At 53.5% G+C, this 14526-nt stretch overlaps 1 protein-coding gene across 1 annotated transcript; it reads left to right on the forward strand.

Moving 5' to 3' along the window:
• Positions 1-879: 879 nt before the first annotated feature.
• ERLIN1 (ER lipid raft associated 1) lies at positions 880-14310 on the forward strand. Its single transcript, XM_068196988.1, has 11 exons — positions 880-1030; positions 1849-1930; positions 2284-2330; positions 5750-5811; positions 7037-7162; positions 8010-8083; positions 8518-8576; positions 9461-9552; positions 10022-10111; positions 10409-10488; positions 11222-14310. Exons 1-11 carry the CDS (start codon positions 918-920, stop codon positions 11438-11440), a joined length of 1044 nt encoding a protein of 347 aa, XP_068053089.1. The 5' UTR covers positions 880-917; the 3' UTR covers positions 11441-14310.
• Positions 14311-14526: the final 216 nt, after the last annotated feature.

Below are 14526 nucleotides of genomic sequence, written 5' to 3' on the forward strand. Positions count from 1 at the left end.
GATCGGGATAAAGGAACGGGATAAGGGATCGGGACAAGGGAACGGGACAGGTACGGGACAAGGGATCGGGATAAAGGTACGGGATAAGGGAACGGGACAGGTACGGGATAAGGGATCGGGATAAAGGTACGGGATAAGGGAACGGGACAGGTACGGGACAAGGGATCGGTACAAGGGATCGGGATAAGGGAACAGGACAGGTACGGGATAAACGATCGGGATAAAGGTACAGGACAGGTACGGGATAAAGGAACGGGACAGGGGTTGGGATAAAGGATTGGGATAAAGGAATGGGTCTGAGATGGGGATTGGGATAGATACGGAGTAAGGGCAGGTCCAGGGTAGGGATTTGGGCGGCATGGGGCAGCACGGGGATGGCGACAGGGCCGGGCGGTGCCGGGGCAGTGCCACGGGACCGGGCCCTGTTCCTGTCCTGTTCCTGTCCTGTTCCCGTCCCTGTCCCGTCCCTGTCCTGTTCCTGTCCTGTCCCGTCCCTGTCCCTGTCCCTGTCCTGTCCCGTCCCTGTCCCGTCCCTGTCCCTGTCCTGTCCCTGTCCCGTCCCTGTCCCTGTCCTGTCCCTGTCCTGTCCATCCCGTCCCTGTCCCTGTCCTGTCCCGTCCCTCTCCTGTCCCTGTCCCGTCCCTGTCCCTGTCCCATCCCCGTCCCTGTCCCTGTCCCGTCCCGTCCCTGTCCCTGTCCCTGTCCCGTCCCCGTCCCTCTCCCTGTCCCGTCCCTGTCCCGTCCCTGTCCCTGTCCCGTCCCGTCCCTGTCCCGTCCCTGTCCCGTCCCATCCCTGTCCTGTCCCATCCCGCGTGCGGCCGGTCTGTCCCGCGGTCGGGCGGTGCCGCCGGGCGCTGACAGCCCTGCCGTGGCAGGGCCGGGCCCGCGGAGCCCCCGCGCCGGGAGGGGATGCGAGCATGGCCATGGCCCAGGCCGGGGCCGCGGCCGCGGCCGCCACCGGGCTCCTCGTCTTCCTGCTGTACTCCGCCATCCACAGGGTCGAGGAGGGACACCTGGCCGTGTACTACAGGTACCGTGCCCCTCCCGGAGTGGGCTTCCTCCCTGCCCCCGGGATTGCTCTGTGCTCCGCTTCCCTCCGGGATTTCCCCCTGCGTGGGCAGCCCGTGTTCTTTCTGCTCCCTTCACCCCGGCCCCATGCAGAGCCCTCTGCTTGCCCTGTGCTTGGCTGTCTGAGCCCTCGGCTGCTTCTCCTGCCTCTCCTTCCTCCCTGCCCTTCTCACAAACTGCTTTCAGAGCTTAGAGGAGCAAAGCTCTGGTCTGTGCTGCCTTCCCGCGTCTGTTGATCTCTCCCTGTGCCAGCAAGAGCTGTCACCTTTGTCCCAAAGTGTCACCCAGCCAGCGCTCCTGCCCTGTCGGTGCTTTGGAATGCTTTCCCTGCCCTTCCCCGCAGCACCGTGCCCGTTTCCCTTTAACCACAATCGTGTTGAGCACTAACACCCCAGGGGGTTTTCCTTTGTGCTCTGGGCGAGGGGCTGTGCCGAAATCCAAACTGGCAGCATCACATCCAGGGCTGGATTTTTCCATGGTTACCAGTGAACTATTTAGAGGAGGAGTCTGCCTTCTTGCAGCTCTGTGCAGTGTTGCGGTGCTAGGAGGGTTTGGCAATAGCTGCCTGCTCCACGAGTTAATGGCTCGCAGGCTTCACGCAAAGTTGCAGCAGACAAAGATCAGGTGCACTCAGCCCTTTTTCTGGGGAATTGCTGGCGAATTTAGGGCGCTGATGCAATTCTCTGTGACCCCTGGCAGTTTGAGCTGTCCCTGCTTGTCCTCAAAGGCAGTCCTTGCTGTTTGCCACCTTCCTGAGCCTGTTTTCCTCCCTCTCCTCAGGGGTGGAGCGTTGCTGACCAGCCCGAGCGGCCCTGGCTACCACATCATGCTCCCGTTCATCACCACCTTCAAATCCGTGCAGGTCAGTGCCCTCTCTCTCCCCTGGGGAGCCAGGACGTGTCCTCTTGGCAAGCTCTCCCCACCGTGTGTGTGTGTGTGACGCTGCTGGGACTGGCAGTGTCCTGCTCAGCGAGGACAGGCCTTGTTTGTGGCTGTCACTGTTCCCCTGGAGCACCGCATTCCAGAGCAGGGAAACAGGCACAGCTGCCCGTGCATCCCCCAAAAGGCAGGGGAGGAGAAGCTTTGCCTTCTGCCCACCCCTGCAGGCATCACAGGGGAGGCAAAGGACACGCTTTTGGCTCTGTGGTGCCACTGTGGGGGTCCGGGCCTTCCTGGGAGTCGGGTTTGTGAGCGCTGGCTGTGTTTGTGTTGCAGACCACGCTGCAGACTGATGAAGTGAAGAATGTGCCTTGTGGGACAAGGTATGGCTTCCACTTGTATTTCTTCTAGATGCCCTCGCTGGGGTTATTTGCAGTGCCGGGACACAGGGATTGGGAAGTAAAGGCACCTGCCATAAAATTAATCCCTAATGTACACACATCTATCCCTCTGTACAGAACAGGAGGGAACACTGGCTCTTGCTGGAGCTGCTGTTCCGAGGATGTTTGCATCTATTGTGATGTTATCTGGAATTTTTCGGGGCTTCTCCCCTCAGTTCCTCTGACGCCCCGTTGCTTGTGCTTTGCTCTGCCCTCAGGCTGGTTATTTCCACTCTGAGTCTTGTGGCTGGTACAAGTGCTGACCCCAGCAGTGGGCAGAAGGGAACGGGGAGTGGGAATCCTCCTGATGGGAGGGACTTTGTTTCCAAATGAAATTCCTGCTGCCTAATCAGGCTGATTCTTCTGTCAGCACAGAGCTGCTTGAGTTGTAACAAGCAGGAGGAGAGGGCTGGTTGAGTTGGGTTACAGATCCTGTTGTGTTGGTTCATCCACGAGTTAAAGTGATGACTCTTCAGGGTAAAAAAAAACCTGGCGATTCTCCTCGTCTTCTGTGTTTAAAATTTCTGTTTAAAAAAAATAAATCACTGGTGGCTGGAGTGGTGACACACAGTGACCACATTGAAATTAAAAGGTGAATTTTAGTGGCAGTGTTAATAAAACAGAGCTAATTTTGATCAGGTTTAACCCATATTAACTTTCTTGGAGTTGTTCAGCATCAGATATCGCTTGGGCTTAAATATTACCATAAAGGTCTCGTGGTTTTAATTTCAGATCTCAAAGGTTTTTCAGAAGTCTCTGTAAATAATGTTAGTGTTCAGTGCTGCAGCTTTCACAGAATCCCAGGAGGGTTTGGGCTCAAAGGGACCTTAAAGCCCATCCAGTGCCCCCCTGCCATGGCAGGAACACCTTCCACTGTCCCAGGCTGCTCCAAGCCCTGTCCAGCCTGGCCTTGGGCACTGCCAGGGATCCAGGGGCAGCCACAGCTGCTCTGGGCACCCTGTGCCAGGGCCTGCCCACCCTCACAGCCAAGAATTTCTTCCATATATCTGACCTAAATTTCCCCTGTCAGTCTGAACCCATCCCCCCTTGTGCTGTCACTTCAGGGCCTTGTCCAGAGTCCTTTTGTGGTGGGGTAAACAAGGTCAAAGGTTGAGGCCAGAGCCAGCCTCAACCATTCTGTGCTTCTGTGATTTAGGAGCTAAAAATTAAGTTCCTGTTGAATTTCAGCGTTGCGGGGCTCAGTTGTGCAATGCAGGTGGTTGGGAAGGTACAGGCAGTAAAAATGGGCTTCAAACCAGCAGACAGCTGGTGAAAGCAGTTCTCAGTTAATAATTGAATGCACTCCTGACCAAAGGTCCCAGAAGCCCTGTCCATCCCCCTGTGTTGCTGCAGGAGCCTTTCAGCTGGCTGCATTTGGGATGCAAAGTCTGCGGCTGCTCCATGCCAAAGCTTTGCATCCACATTTCCATAGTAAAACATGAGCTTATAAATAACAAATGGAGCACACCTGCACTGTCACTGTCCCAGTTCAGAGTCTGCTGCCAGAATAGATCCTAAACACTTTCAGGGTTTGTGTTTACATATTTAAACCATCAGATTTTAAAGGCTGGGTTTCTCTTTATATTCCTGTTCCCTCTGTCCTTATCTATTTTGGGAAGCTTCTGAGTGTCTGTGTGGGTGTCCCATCCCCAGTGTTTGCCTTACCTGTCTTGTTTGTACCTGGCAGCATTCAGTGAATACATGAAACAGAGATTTTAAACCCTGAGTTAGATCCTGAATTGTCTGAGGCTTCCCAGGGTCTTCCTGCTACCTGTGTCCATCTCCTGTGGCATCCCCTGGATGCTGTCTCCTTGTCCTGTCAGGTCAGGCAGCACTGCTGCCTAATTACACTTAAAATTCTACCAAGTGCACAAACTCTGTGTCCTTTTATGGCTTTCTCCTTGTTCCTCCCTCCCTGCAGACTTTGGGGTCTGAGTGGCACCTGTTTCCTCAAAGCCATTGCATGACCAGCAGGACTGATAAAATGTACTTATCCCCCACCACACCACGTAAACACTTAAGAATCATTCATAATAATGGAATAACAGTGGATAATATCCCACTTATTGTCCCAGACTGGCTGAGATCCTCAGCAGGGTTGTTGTGGAAGGTGGTGGTAGAGTCAGGGAGCCCTCACTGGCCTCAGGTGCCATTTCAGACCCTTTCCTGCCAGGGAGGTGATACGGGGCTGTGGATGAGTCCTGAGAGGATCCAGGGTGTTGCAGCCACTCTCCTTTTCATTCTAACATCCCTTTAAAATCGAAATGCCAGGTTTGCAGCAGATCAGGTCCATCCATCACCAGTGTTTTTAGCTCATAGTTGTCATGAAGCAGGTTTGGAGCAAGCATGGGCTGGGCTTGGGAGGCCTTTTCCAAAAGAACACAGACACAGGCAAGTTCAGGTTGTTTTTCTGCAGACTTGGCTTTGAGCTGCCAGAGCTCAAGATCTGCAAAATAAGAAATGGAGTTTGTCGTGGGGGATATGTTTGAGATAAAACATCACAGAGCCTGAGTTTGGGAATGTGGGAGTTGCACTGCCAGGAATGAGCTGTCTCTAAACAGTTCCTGCTGAAGCTTCTGGTTTGTGATATGCCTTTGTCCCAAGGACATCATAACAGGAATATTCTGCTTTAAAATTAGGCTCTCAGGAGACTTAGAGCTGTTGCAAGTTAAGGGGTTTTTTCTTCCCTGTAGAGTTTGTGCTTTTCTCTGGTGTTACAGGTACCCAGGGGTGGGCATGACTTTCTGAAAGCCACACCAGTAAGAGCAGAGGCTGGGGACAAGCCTGACCTCTGATTCCCCCTTTTCCCTGCCATCCTTTCCTGGGGAGAGGATTGCCTGCAGGCTCCCTGTGCTGAGGTTCTTGTGGTGTTCCTGGAGAGCACCAGGAGACACTGGAGCTGGGAACATGGATTGAAGTCTGCCATGTGCTTTGTTCCTTCCTTTCTACTGGACCTTGCCAAGCTCCTGCTGGAGTTAGTGCTTGTGAATTAAATTAAGGGCTTTTTCTATTTAACATGTGCTGCTGCCTAGAAGAGCTGAGGTGTGTCTGCACTTGGTGGCAGGTGTCACCCGCTGTCCTTGCTGCCTTCCCCTCTGCTTTCCTGAGAGCTGCAGCTACATTCTTGTACAGAAAAGCTTTCCTTTGGCTGGTTGAGTGGGAAATCAGAAATGGGAAGGAAAGTGCTTTGCAGGTTTGCTGGAGCATGCTTGTGATTTATGTAGAGAGAGGGACTGGGATTCACTGCCATCTCGTTGCAAAATGCTCAGAATATTGTAAAAGAGGGATAAAGATGCCTTTGCTTTAAATCTGTTAACTGTTAGCAGCTGCAGTGGTAGCTGATGAGCTCTTTTCCCTTGCAGTGGTGGTGTTATGATCTACATTGACCGAATAGAAGTTGTGAATAAGCTGGCTCCATATGCAGGTATTTCCCATGCTGGTTCAGCAGGCAGAGCTCTGACTGTCTTCACGCAGCCTGGGACACCTCTGTCTTGGTTTGCAGGCCTTCCCTTTTCCATGCCTGGAGAGCTTCCCTGTCTGTTTCCATTTCTTGTTACCCTTACAGTTCCTGGTCCTGTAGTGTTGATCCCAGGTGCTTCCAGCTCAGCTCCTGAGAAAATTGCAGAGACAGAACCCATGTAGGAGCCTCTTACCTTCTTATTTCACCATGCCAAAGACACAGACAGCTTGTTTTCTTCAGCAGCACAGCTTAATGCAAAACTCCAGCATTGCTGGGGCACTGGAGGGTGAATTCCTGTTGTTATTCATAGAGTCGTGGAGGGCTTTGGGCTGGAAGGGACCTTCAAGATCATCTTGTTCCACCCCCTGCCACGACAGGAACACCTTCCACTATCCCAGGCTGCTCCAAGTCCTGTCCAGCCTGGCCTTGAACATTTCCAGGGATCCAGGAGCAGCTGCAGCTTCTCTGGGCACTCTGTGCCAGGGCCTCCCCACCCTCACAGCCAAGAATTTCTTCCATATTTCTCACCTGAATTTCCCCTCTGTCAGTTTGAACCCATTCCCCTTATCCTGTCACTCCAGTTCCTGTTGCAGGATCCCTCTCCAGTTCTCCTGTAGCCCCTTCAGGCTCTGGAAGGAGCTGTGAGGTCTCCACACACCCTTCCCTTCTCCAGGCTGAGCATCCCCAGCTCTCCCAGCCTGGCTCCACAGGGAAGATGCTCCAATTCCCTCAGAAACTCCATGGCCTCCTCTGGACCTGCTCCAACAGTTCCATGCCCTCTTTATGTGGGGGAGCAGGCAGGAACTGTGCACAGGGTTCCAGGTGGGGTCTCAGTAGGAGCAGAGGGAGAGACCTTGACCTGTTGTCCACGCTCCTTTTGGTGCAGGATCTGGTTGGCTTAAATAATGGGAGTGATCCTTGTTTTCACTTCACAGCAGTACCTGCTCCTGTGCTTGCAGGTCCTGGTGAGGCCTTGCTGTTTCGCTTGTTCATGCAGATGATAAAACAGGACCAGGCAGTACATCTTGCCATGACTGCTCCTTGAAGTTGTGTAATCCCAGCAGCACCTGACAGCTGGGTAGGGCAGCTGTGGCTTTGGTCCTGAAAGCCGTGTCCCAGTGCTGCACTCCTTCCCTGACATCCTGACAGGTGCCAGAGGTGACCTGTGGTGATTCTCTCCCTTCCCCAGTGTACGACATCGTGAGGAATTACACCGCAGACTACGACAAGACCTTGATCTTCAACAAAATCCACCACGAGCTGAACCAGTTCTGCAGTGCCCATACCCTGCAGGAAGTGTACATCGAGCTGTTTGGTAAGTGTCTGGCAGCTGGGTGATCCCAGCTGGGATCTCACTGGAATCTTCCTGGAATACCGTACAGGATATTGTACCCTTGGACCACACTGCCCATGTGCTGGAGTTGCAGTGTGGTGTCCGGCTCCTTTTACATCCATCTGCCACTTCCTCTGTGACTTCAGTGACTCAGGTGTCTTTGTCTTTCCCAGTCTGCATGTGGGAATTCGATTTCAGTATTTTTCCACCTTTTTTTCTGGATGCACAAAGCAGCCACTCTGTTCTTGTGTGTGCAATGATGCCTTTGGCCTTCACTGTGGCAGTGGATTTGTCTTGTTCTGCTTCTGCTTTTAGTCCCCTGCTGGAAGGTTTTTCACAGGGAGGTAGCGGTGCTTCAGGAGTTAGTACAGCTCATATTCTCCTTGGTGGACCTGTGCCCCAAAGACAGAACAGATTCTGTTCCTTCTTGAGTGGCTGAGCTGGGGGAAAATGGCATATGGAAGATAAAAGGTTGTCAGAATTTTAATATTAATGTACTCCAAGTCCAAGTGCTGAGAAGGGATAGACTTCTAGCACAGGCTCTGAGCATTCTTTGTTGCTGAGATGCTGAAAGCCACTTGCACTTAGTTCAGATAACACAAATCCATCAACAGCTGAACTTTTCTAGTCGCTAGCACGCGGGTGTCCTTTTGGAAATGTTTTTCAGGGGGCATAGGAAGGGAAACAATGTACTGAATGTCTCAGGAAGCGTCCTCATCTGGCACTCTAAGAGTTACCTGCTCTTCAAGGCCTGCTGGCTCTTTGCCACACAAGCTGTGGGGGAAAATATGATAAACCAACTGCTCTCTCTTTTGTCCTCCGAACACAGATCAGATAGATGAGAACTTGAAGTTGGCCCTGCAGAAAGACCTCAATGTCATGGCACCAGGTCTCACTATCCAGGTGGGTTGTGGCCTTTCAATAATGAGAGATTTTAAAAGGTGCAGAAAGACTTTTTTTGCCAAAGCCTGCAGTGACAGCACAAGGAACAACTGTTTTAAACTGAAAGATGAATGTTTAATGCTAAGGGTGGGGAGGTCCTGGCACGGGGTGCCCAGAGAAGCCGTGGCTGCCCCTGGATCCCTGGAAGTGTCCAAAGCCAGGTTGTACAGGGCTTGGAACCTCTGCCCCTGCTGGGAGTGTGGGTTGGAACAGTTGGCAGGTAATGGAAAGGTGGGACATCTCTGGGAGAGTGACCATGCTCAGCTGTGTTACACAGGAAGATTAGGCACCACTGTCCACAGCACTGCAGCTGGTTTTGCAAAGAGATGTCTTGGTTATTCAGATTACATCAAAATGTTTAATTCAAAAAGTGCTCCTTTTTTCTTCTCTCACAGGCCGTGCGTGTTACAAAACCCAAAATTCCAGAGGCCATCCGAAGAAACTTCGAGCTAATGTGAGTAGCTGGGCATAAAATTGCATTAATTAGTTTTGAGGGTCCTGCACAGGCACAATGCTGTTGGAAAGCTCTTCTCTGGTGCTCAGGGAGTGAGAGGTGAGCTCCAGGCACTGTGTGCTTGGCCAGGTGCCCTTGTGCCATCTGTTTTCCATTTCCATACTGAAATCAGGGCTCAGGGGTCTCGATGTCTTGCCCATAAGCTCCCTTCCAGGATCTCTGGGATGCCTTTGGGCAAAAGGAGATGCTGTTGGATCTCCCTTCATCTTTGGTTGAGCAAGCCCAGCTCCCAGCCCACATTGCCCTGCTCCTCATCCTGAGGGCCTCAGACTGGACTTGCATCCAGCTGTGGCCAGATGGAGAGGGGGATGATCTCTTCCTCTGGCCTCTGCATGTGCCCATACAGCTGCAGACAGAGCCAGTCCCCATGGCTGGGAGCAGGGAGCTGGCAGCTGGCTGGCCCCTTGTCCCTGTGGCCTCTCTTGGGATGCAGAGCTGCTCTATCAGCTATTGGAGAGATGGGGGAGATTTTGAGATGGTCAAAGAATCCAAATTTATTGTGAAGTACAGCTGCTTATATACTTATTCTAGGAAGACTAGTAATGTTTTACTACAATGATTGGGTTAACCATCACATAAGCAAACTTATACATTTGAAACATCTCTTGCTTGCAGATGTTGATGTAATTTTCTTTTTCCAGTAAATCAGTCTGATTGAATCTTCTTGCAATCTTGATTTAAGTCTCAAAGTTCTGTTTGCTCTCGCCAAGGCATTTTGTCTGTCAAATCTCTTATGCTAATAAGGTCCAAAGTACTCCCTGTTTTGTGTACCCCAATAGTGCTCCTCATTCCCTTTCCCCAGGATAACACTTCTCCCCTTGCAGGGAGGCTGAGAAGACCAAGCTGCTGATTGCAGCCCAGAGGCAGAAGGTGGTGGAGAAGGAGGCAGAGACAGACAGGAAGAAAGCGCTCATTGGTAATGTCACCAGCACAGGCTGAGCCTCCATTCCTGCCTTCCCTGCTAAGCTGGGGCAGGACAGTGTCTTCCATCACTGGCAGCTCCCTGAGGGAGGTGCAGCCAGGCTGCACAAGCAGTTGTTTTGAACATCTGGGTGAAAATCCCACAGCAGCAGAGCAGGGAGCACCTCTGTCCTGCAGCAGGGATGGAGGAAATCACTCTGCTGGAAAAACTGCTTGGCCTTGGAGCTACATGTCCCTGTGCCAGAGGGTACATGCTTGTAAATGGGATGTCAGCTCTGCAGACATCAGCACTGTTTTCTCCCTGTAACTCCACTGCTTGGAGTACAGGCAGCACTGAGTGGGAAGGGAGGGAGCAGGGAACCAGCTCCTGGTGTGGCAGACCCTGCAGCCCGGTGCTGGGGTCAGGGTGCTGATGCTCAAGGCCTGAGAAGCAAATTTCCCAGCGGAGTCCGTTGTGATTGCAGAGGCAGAGAAGGCTGCACAGGTGGCCAGGATTCACTACCAGCAGAAGATCATGGAGAAGGAAACGGAGAAGCGGATTTCTGAGATTGAAGGTGAGTACACTGCTGGGGCTGTCTGCTGGCTGGGGGTGGTGGCAGGTGGAGGAACCTCAGACCTGCAGAAGTCATCGAGGGTGCTGCAGGGCTGCAAGGCTGTGCACTGGGATCGTTCCTGCCCCGTGCATGGAGCTCTCCAGGGGGCTGCAGGGCAGGTACAGGGCCAGCCAGGCTGTCACGGGCACTCCTGGGTCAGCTGGTCCCCATGGGATGAGGGCTCAGGTGCTCAGTGTGATATGGGGCCATTCACTTCCTAATGCTCTCTTTCCTGTCCCTCCCCTGCTGCTGTGTTAGATGCTGCATTCCTGGCAAGGGAGAAGGCAAAAGCTGATGCAGAGTACTACACTGCTCGGAAGCTAGCTGACTCCAATAAGGTGAGCTCTGGGATGCTGGTCACTCACTCTTTTCCTCTGCACAGGAGATCAGCTGGAAAAACACTTGACCTAACAGCCCACACCCCAGGAGGCAGCTGCCTGACAGGAAATGTGTTCTGGTTTGAAAGCAAAACCAGTGAGAGACTCCAAGTCAGAAATACAATTTATTAGGAAAAGGAAAAAAAACCACCAAAATACATGCAATAATTCAAAAGAAAAACCACGGACAGAGTCTGATTACAACCTGACACCCTTTTGGTCAGGGTGTTGGTAGCATCCAAATTGGAATGGCTGCAGTCCTCTTGGAGTGGCAGATGTGGTTCTGTTGGAGCACTGATCCTGTAGAAGGGTGTAGTCTTCCTCTGAAGGTCCAGTTGAAAGACCCAGCTGTTCCTCTGGGAATCCAGTGGAAAGGCTGAGTCTGGTGTCCCAAAAACCCAGATTATATCCAGGTAGGAATGCTTGGCTCCTCCCTCAGGGCGGAGCATCTCTCATTGGGCTGTTACAGTTCTTATCAGTCACGAAGTGACACTCAATGGCCCGTTGTCAGCAGATGTCTCCCCTGAGAGAGGACTGGCTGGGGAAGAGATAAGGAAAACTGCCCACCTAACAGAAGACAACTGCCGTACAGATGGCACAAAGAATACATCTTGCCTTGCAGTCTAGGACAAAATGTAATGCTGCAGGACTCAGAAAGTTGTCTCTTAGGGTCTCTGGTTTCTGTTTTGTGTAGCTGAAGCTGACCCCTGAGTATCTGGAGCTGATGAAGTACCAGGCGATAGCTGCCAACAGCAAGCTGTACTTCGGCGACCGCATCCCCGGCGTGTTCCTGGATTCCTGTGCCTTCCAGCAGGCCAGCCTGAGGACTGCCCACGAAACCAGCCTTCCTACACAGGAAGCCCCAGAGACCTCTGGAGAAAGCCCTCTCAGAGGCGAGGAGAGCACTGGCTGAGGGAGGCAGGAGGGAGCCCGGTGTAGCTCAGCAGCGAGCCCGGCTGTGCCCGGGGACGAGGCCCCGTGCCACTGGGGTGGATGCAGCACGCGCCTGGACATCTTGTGTATAGGTGGCACTTGGGTTGATTTTCTTCTAGCAGCAGATCGCAAGGGCTCTGCCTCTTCCATTTCTCCCCCTGTTAAATTGGTGCTTCCAAAGGAGGGATAATCCTGTACTAACATACCTATACTGGAATATTAAACGACAGACAGCAGGAAAGCCTCCTGGGGCAGGAGTTATTTAGCAGGCGTTGCTCTGCAGGAAGGAGATGTGGCTTTGAGTGCTGTGTTGCTGTACACAGGTCATTGCTCAGCACTCCTGGCTGAGGCTGAGTGAAGAGGAGGTTCCCCTCGTCCTGCTGCTGAAGCTTTGCTTGGTGAAGGTTTCTGCTGATTCTGTCTTGCTCTCCTCAAGGACTCCAGTGGACTGGACTCTCCTTGGCCAGCGTGTTCCTGCTTGGGGTGAGGAGTGGTTTGCTGTGGAATAGGTTATGGGAGTAGGATCTGCACAGCCATGATATTCCTGTAAACAGCAGCGCTAGGTAACTACTTGGAGGAAGCAACCTGTGAAGGGATTCTGCAACCCCTCTCTCCAAGCAAGAGCCTTGCACTGGCTGCCTGGGACTGACTCTGGTGTTCCCACTGGGTGGCTGAGTCTCATTGCCTCCTAAACCAGATTTTCAGGAGCACCTCGGAGCAGCTGGTTGGGAGCAGAGCCTGGCAAGTCTTTGCTCAGATTCCAGCCTCCCTGTAAGTCATTCACCAGGGAAAGGGGGCTGAATTTCCACTCCTTTGCCATGCTGGCAAAGTGAAGGGGAAGAGAAGAGTGGAAGGACCCTGCTGTGCAGCAGATCAGATGTTTGACACTTCAGCTGCAAAGTAGGTGAGGCATTGCTGCTCCTCCATGCAAAATCCACTGCTCCAGGAAGTGGGACCTGCTTTGTATGTCCTTGAACAGCCATGGCAAGAATTGTGTCCCTGGTCCTCTCATCCCTGGCCAGGCTTGCTGGCAGATGGATCTTTTGTCCTGATTTGTTCTGTGATATATCCGACCCTGCTCCTGGTGTGCCGTGGCAGGGTGAGGGAGAGGTGCTCTGGGAGGGGGGAATCTGCTGGGACAAACCTGCTTTCTGCTTTCCCTCCTTCCTCCCCTCTGCTTGTGAGGGTGTGCTTGCTTTTAGGACTTGCTCCTCCGCGTGTTCTGTGAGGATCTGGGGTGCAACGGCTGGGGAAGCAGCTGGCAAGAGCTGGAATGCCATTCTCCAGCTGGGAGCATCCCAGCACTGCCTGCTGCATGTTCAGAGACCTGCTCTCCCTCCTGCTGTCCTGTCCCCTCGGCACAGCCATGCCACCCTTGGAGGGGCTGGGGGGTGGTGACACTCCGGGCACTCAACCTGCTGGGATCTTCTGTCCCTGGCTCCATCTGCAGCCTCATGGCGAGGGGAGGGATGTGTTTAGCTTGTGCCATTGAGAAACATTCAACCCCAAGCAGCTTTGCCTGTGCTGGTGGTGTCCCCAGAGGAGCTGTGTGGGCTCGGGCTTTGCCGTGCTGTGTCCCCACCCTGTCTTGCTGGGCTCCAGGGATGGCAGTGTCTCCAGCAGCACACGGTGCCTCCTGCTGGCTCTGCTCCTGCCCTGGCTGCCTCTCCTCCATTTGTGGGGCACAGCAGGGTTGTGTTGGCCCTGCCCCTCCTGCAGGGTGTGAGACATAACTGTGGGACTTGGCAGCAGTTTCAGGTGGTCTTTCTTGTCCTCTGTCTGCCTGCAAACTCCCAAGGCTCAGTTGATGCTCTGCTCCAGGATCCCAGCTCCTCTTCCAGCCCAGCCATGGCAGGAGCTGGGCACCAGGGCAGAGAGGGGGTGGCAGTGTGTTCTGTAGTGTTTGAAATGTCTCCTGGAAATGCTGCTTGCCTTGCAGGATCCCCTTTTTTTCCTGTGGAATGGGCTTTGAGGAAGCAGTGTAGTTTCATTTCTGCCCTGCCACCTCCTCAGTGTTGCAGCAGGCCCTTGGCACAGACACAGCCTCTCCTCACGCCTGCTTTGGTTGGAATTTGGGATGAGGGCAGGCTTTATAGGCTAGGGGCACTGCTGGAGGGAATGCTGGCAGGAGTGTAGTCTCCCCGATTTTCTTCATGTGTTACTGGGGTTGGGCACACTGGGCATCAGGAATGGCGGGACAGAGAAGGTTCTGCCAGCCTGGAAGTGACAAGGGCACAAGGGAACAATAAATATCCAGGCAGTTCACACCTCTCCTGCAGTGATCAGAGCAAGATGCCCACACAGGGAGCAGGAAAGCCTGCCAGGCCAGTGCAGGAAGAGCTGCTCCCCTTTGGATCCGGGCCTTGCTGTGCCTCCCCGCGCCATGACTTTGCCTTAAGTGGCTGTCACTGGCTCAGTGTCCCTGTGTATGCATCAGTCACCTCCCCGCGTGCTCTGAGGGACCCCAGGGATGCTCCTGTGGTCCCAGGTCCTGCAGCAGCATGTGTGATGCCCAGTGCCTTCTGCAGCAGCCGCCTCCACCCCTCCCTGCTTCCCCGGCCCCGCCGCAGCAGCCCCAGCGTGTGCAGGAGGGGGTGGCCACGGCTTTGGCACCCTGGCGTGGGCTGTGCTGCCCTCTGAGCCCCAGCTGTGAGCAGGGACATGGCTGCAGCCAGGATTTTGGGATGGAACTGGCTTTTCTCTCCACTCCCATGGCCTGGGTGGGCCTGTGACTAAAGGGGTCTGCCCCTGGATGCGCATCTCCTTAAGGAAACACGATACATCCGGTCAGGTTTACATTCACAGTTCATTTTTTTTTTGATAAAGCAGAATAAAATTATTTTGTTACCATTTTTTGGGATGGTTTTATGTGTCCTAGGGCTGGTGGCACATGAAGTGGGGGACCCCTCTACCTCTCTCCCTGCAGCAGCACTGCATGGTGTGGATGTCCTCAGCTGCAGCGAGTGCCACCCTGGGAGCCCCGTGAGGAGCCTGTGCTCAAAGCAGGCCACAGCCAGGATGGTGCTGAGCATGAGGGGACTCCCTGCAGCATCCTGGGGCAGCTTG

The sequence above is a fragment of the Anomalospiza imberbis genome, chromosome 8 (assembly GCF_031753505.1).
Source record: "Anomalospiza imberbis isolate Cuckoo-Finch-1a 21T00152 chromosome 8, ASM3175350v1, whole genome shotgun sequence".
Taxonomy (NCBI): domain Eukaryota; kingdom Metazoa; phylum Chordata; class Aves; order Passeriformes; family Viduidae; genus Anomalospiza; species Anomalospiza imberbis.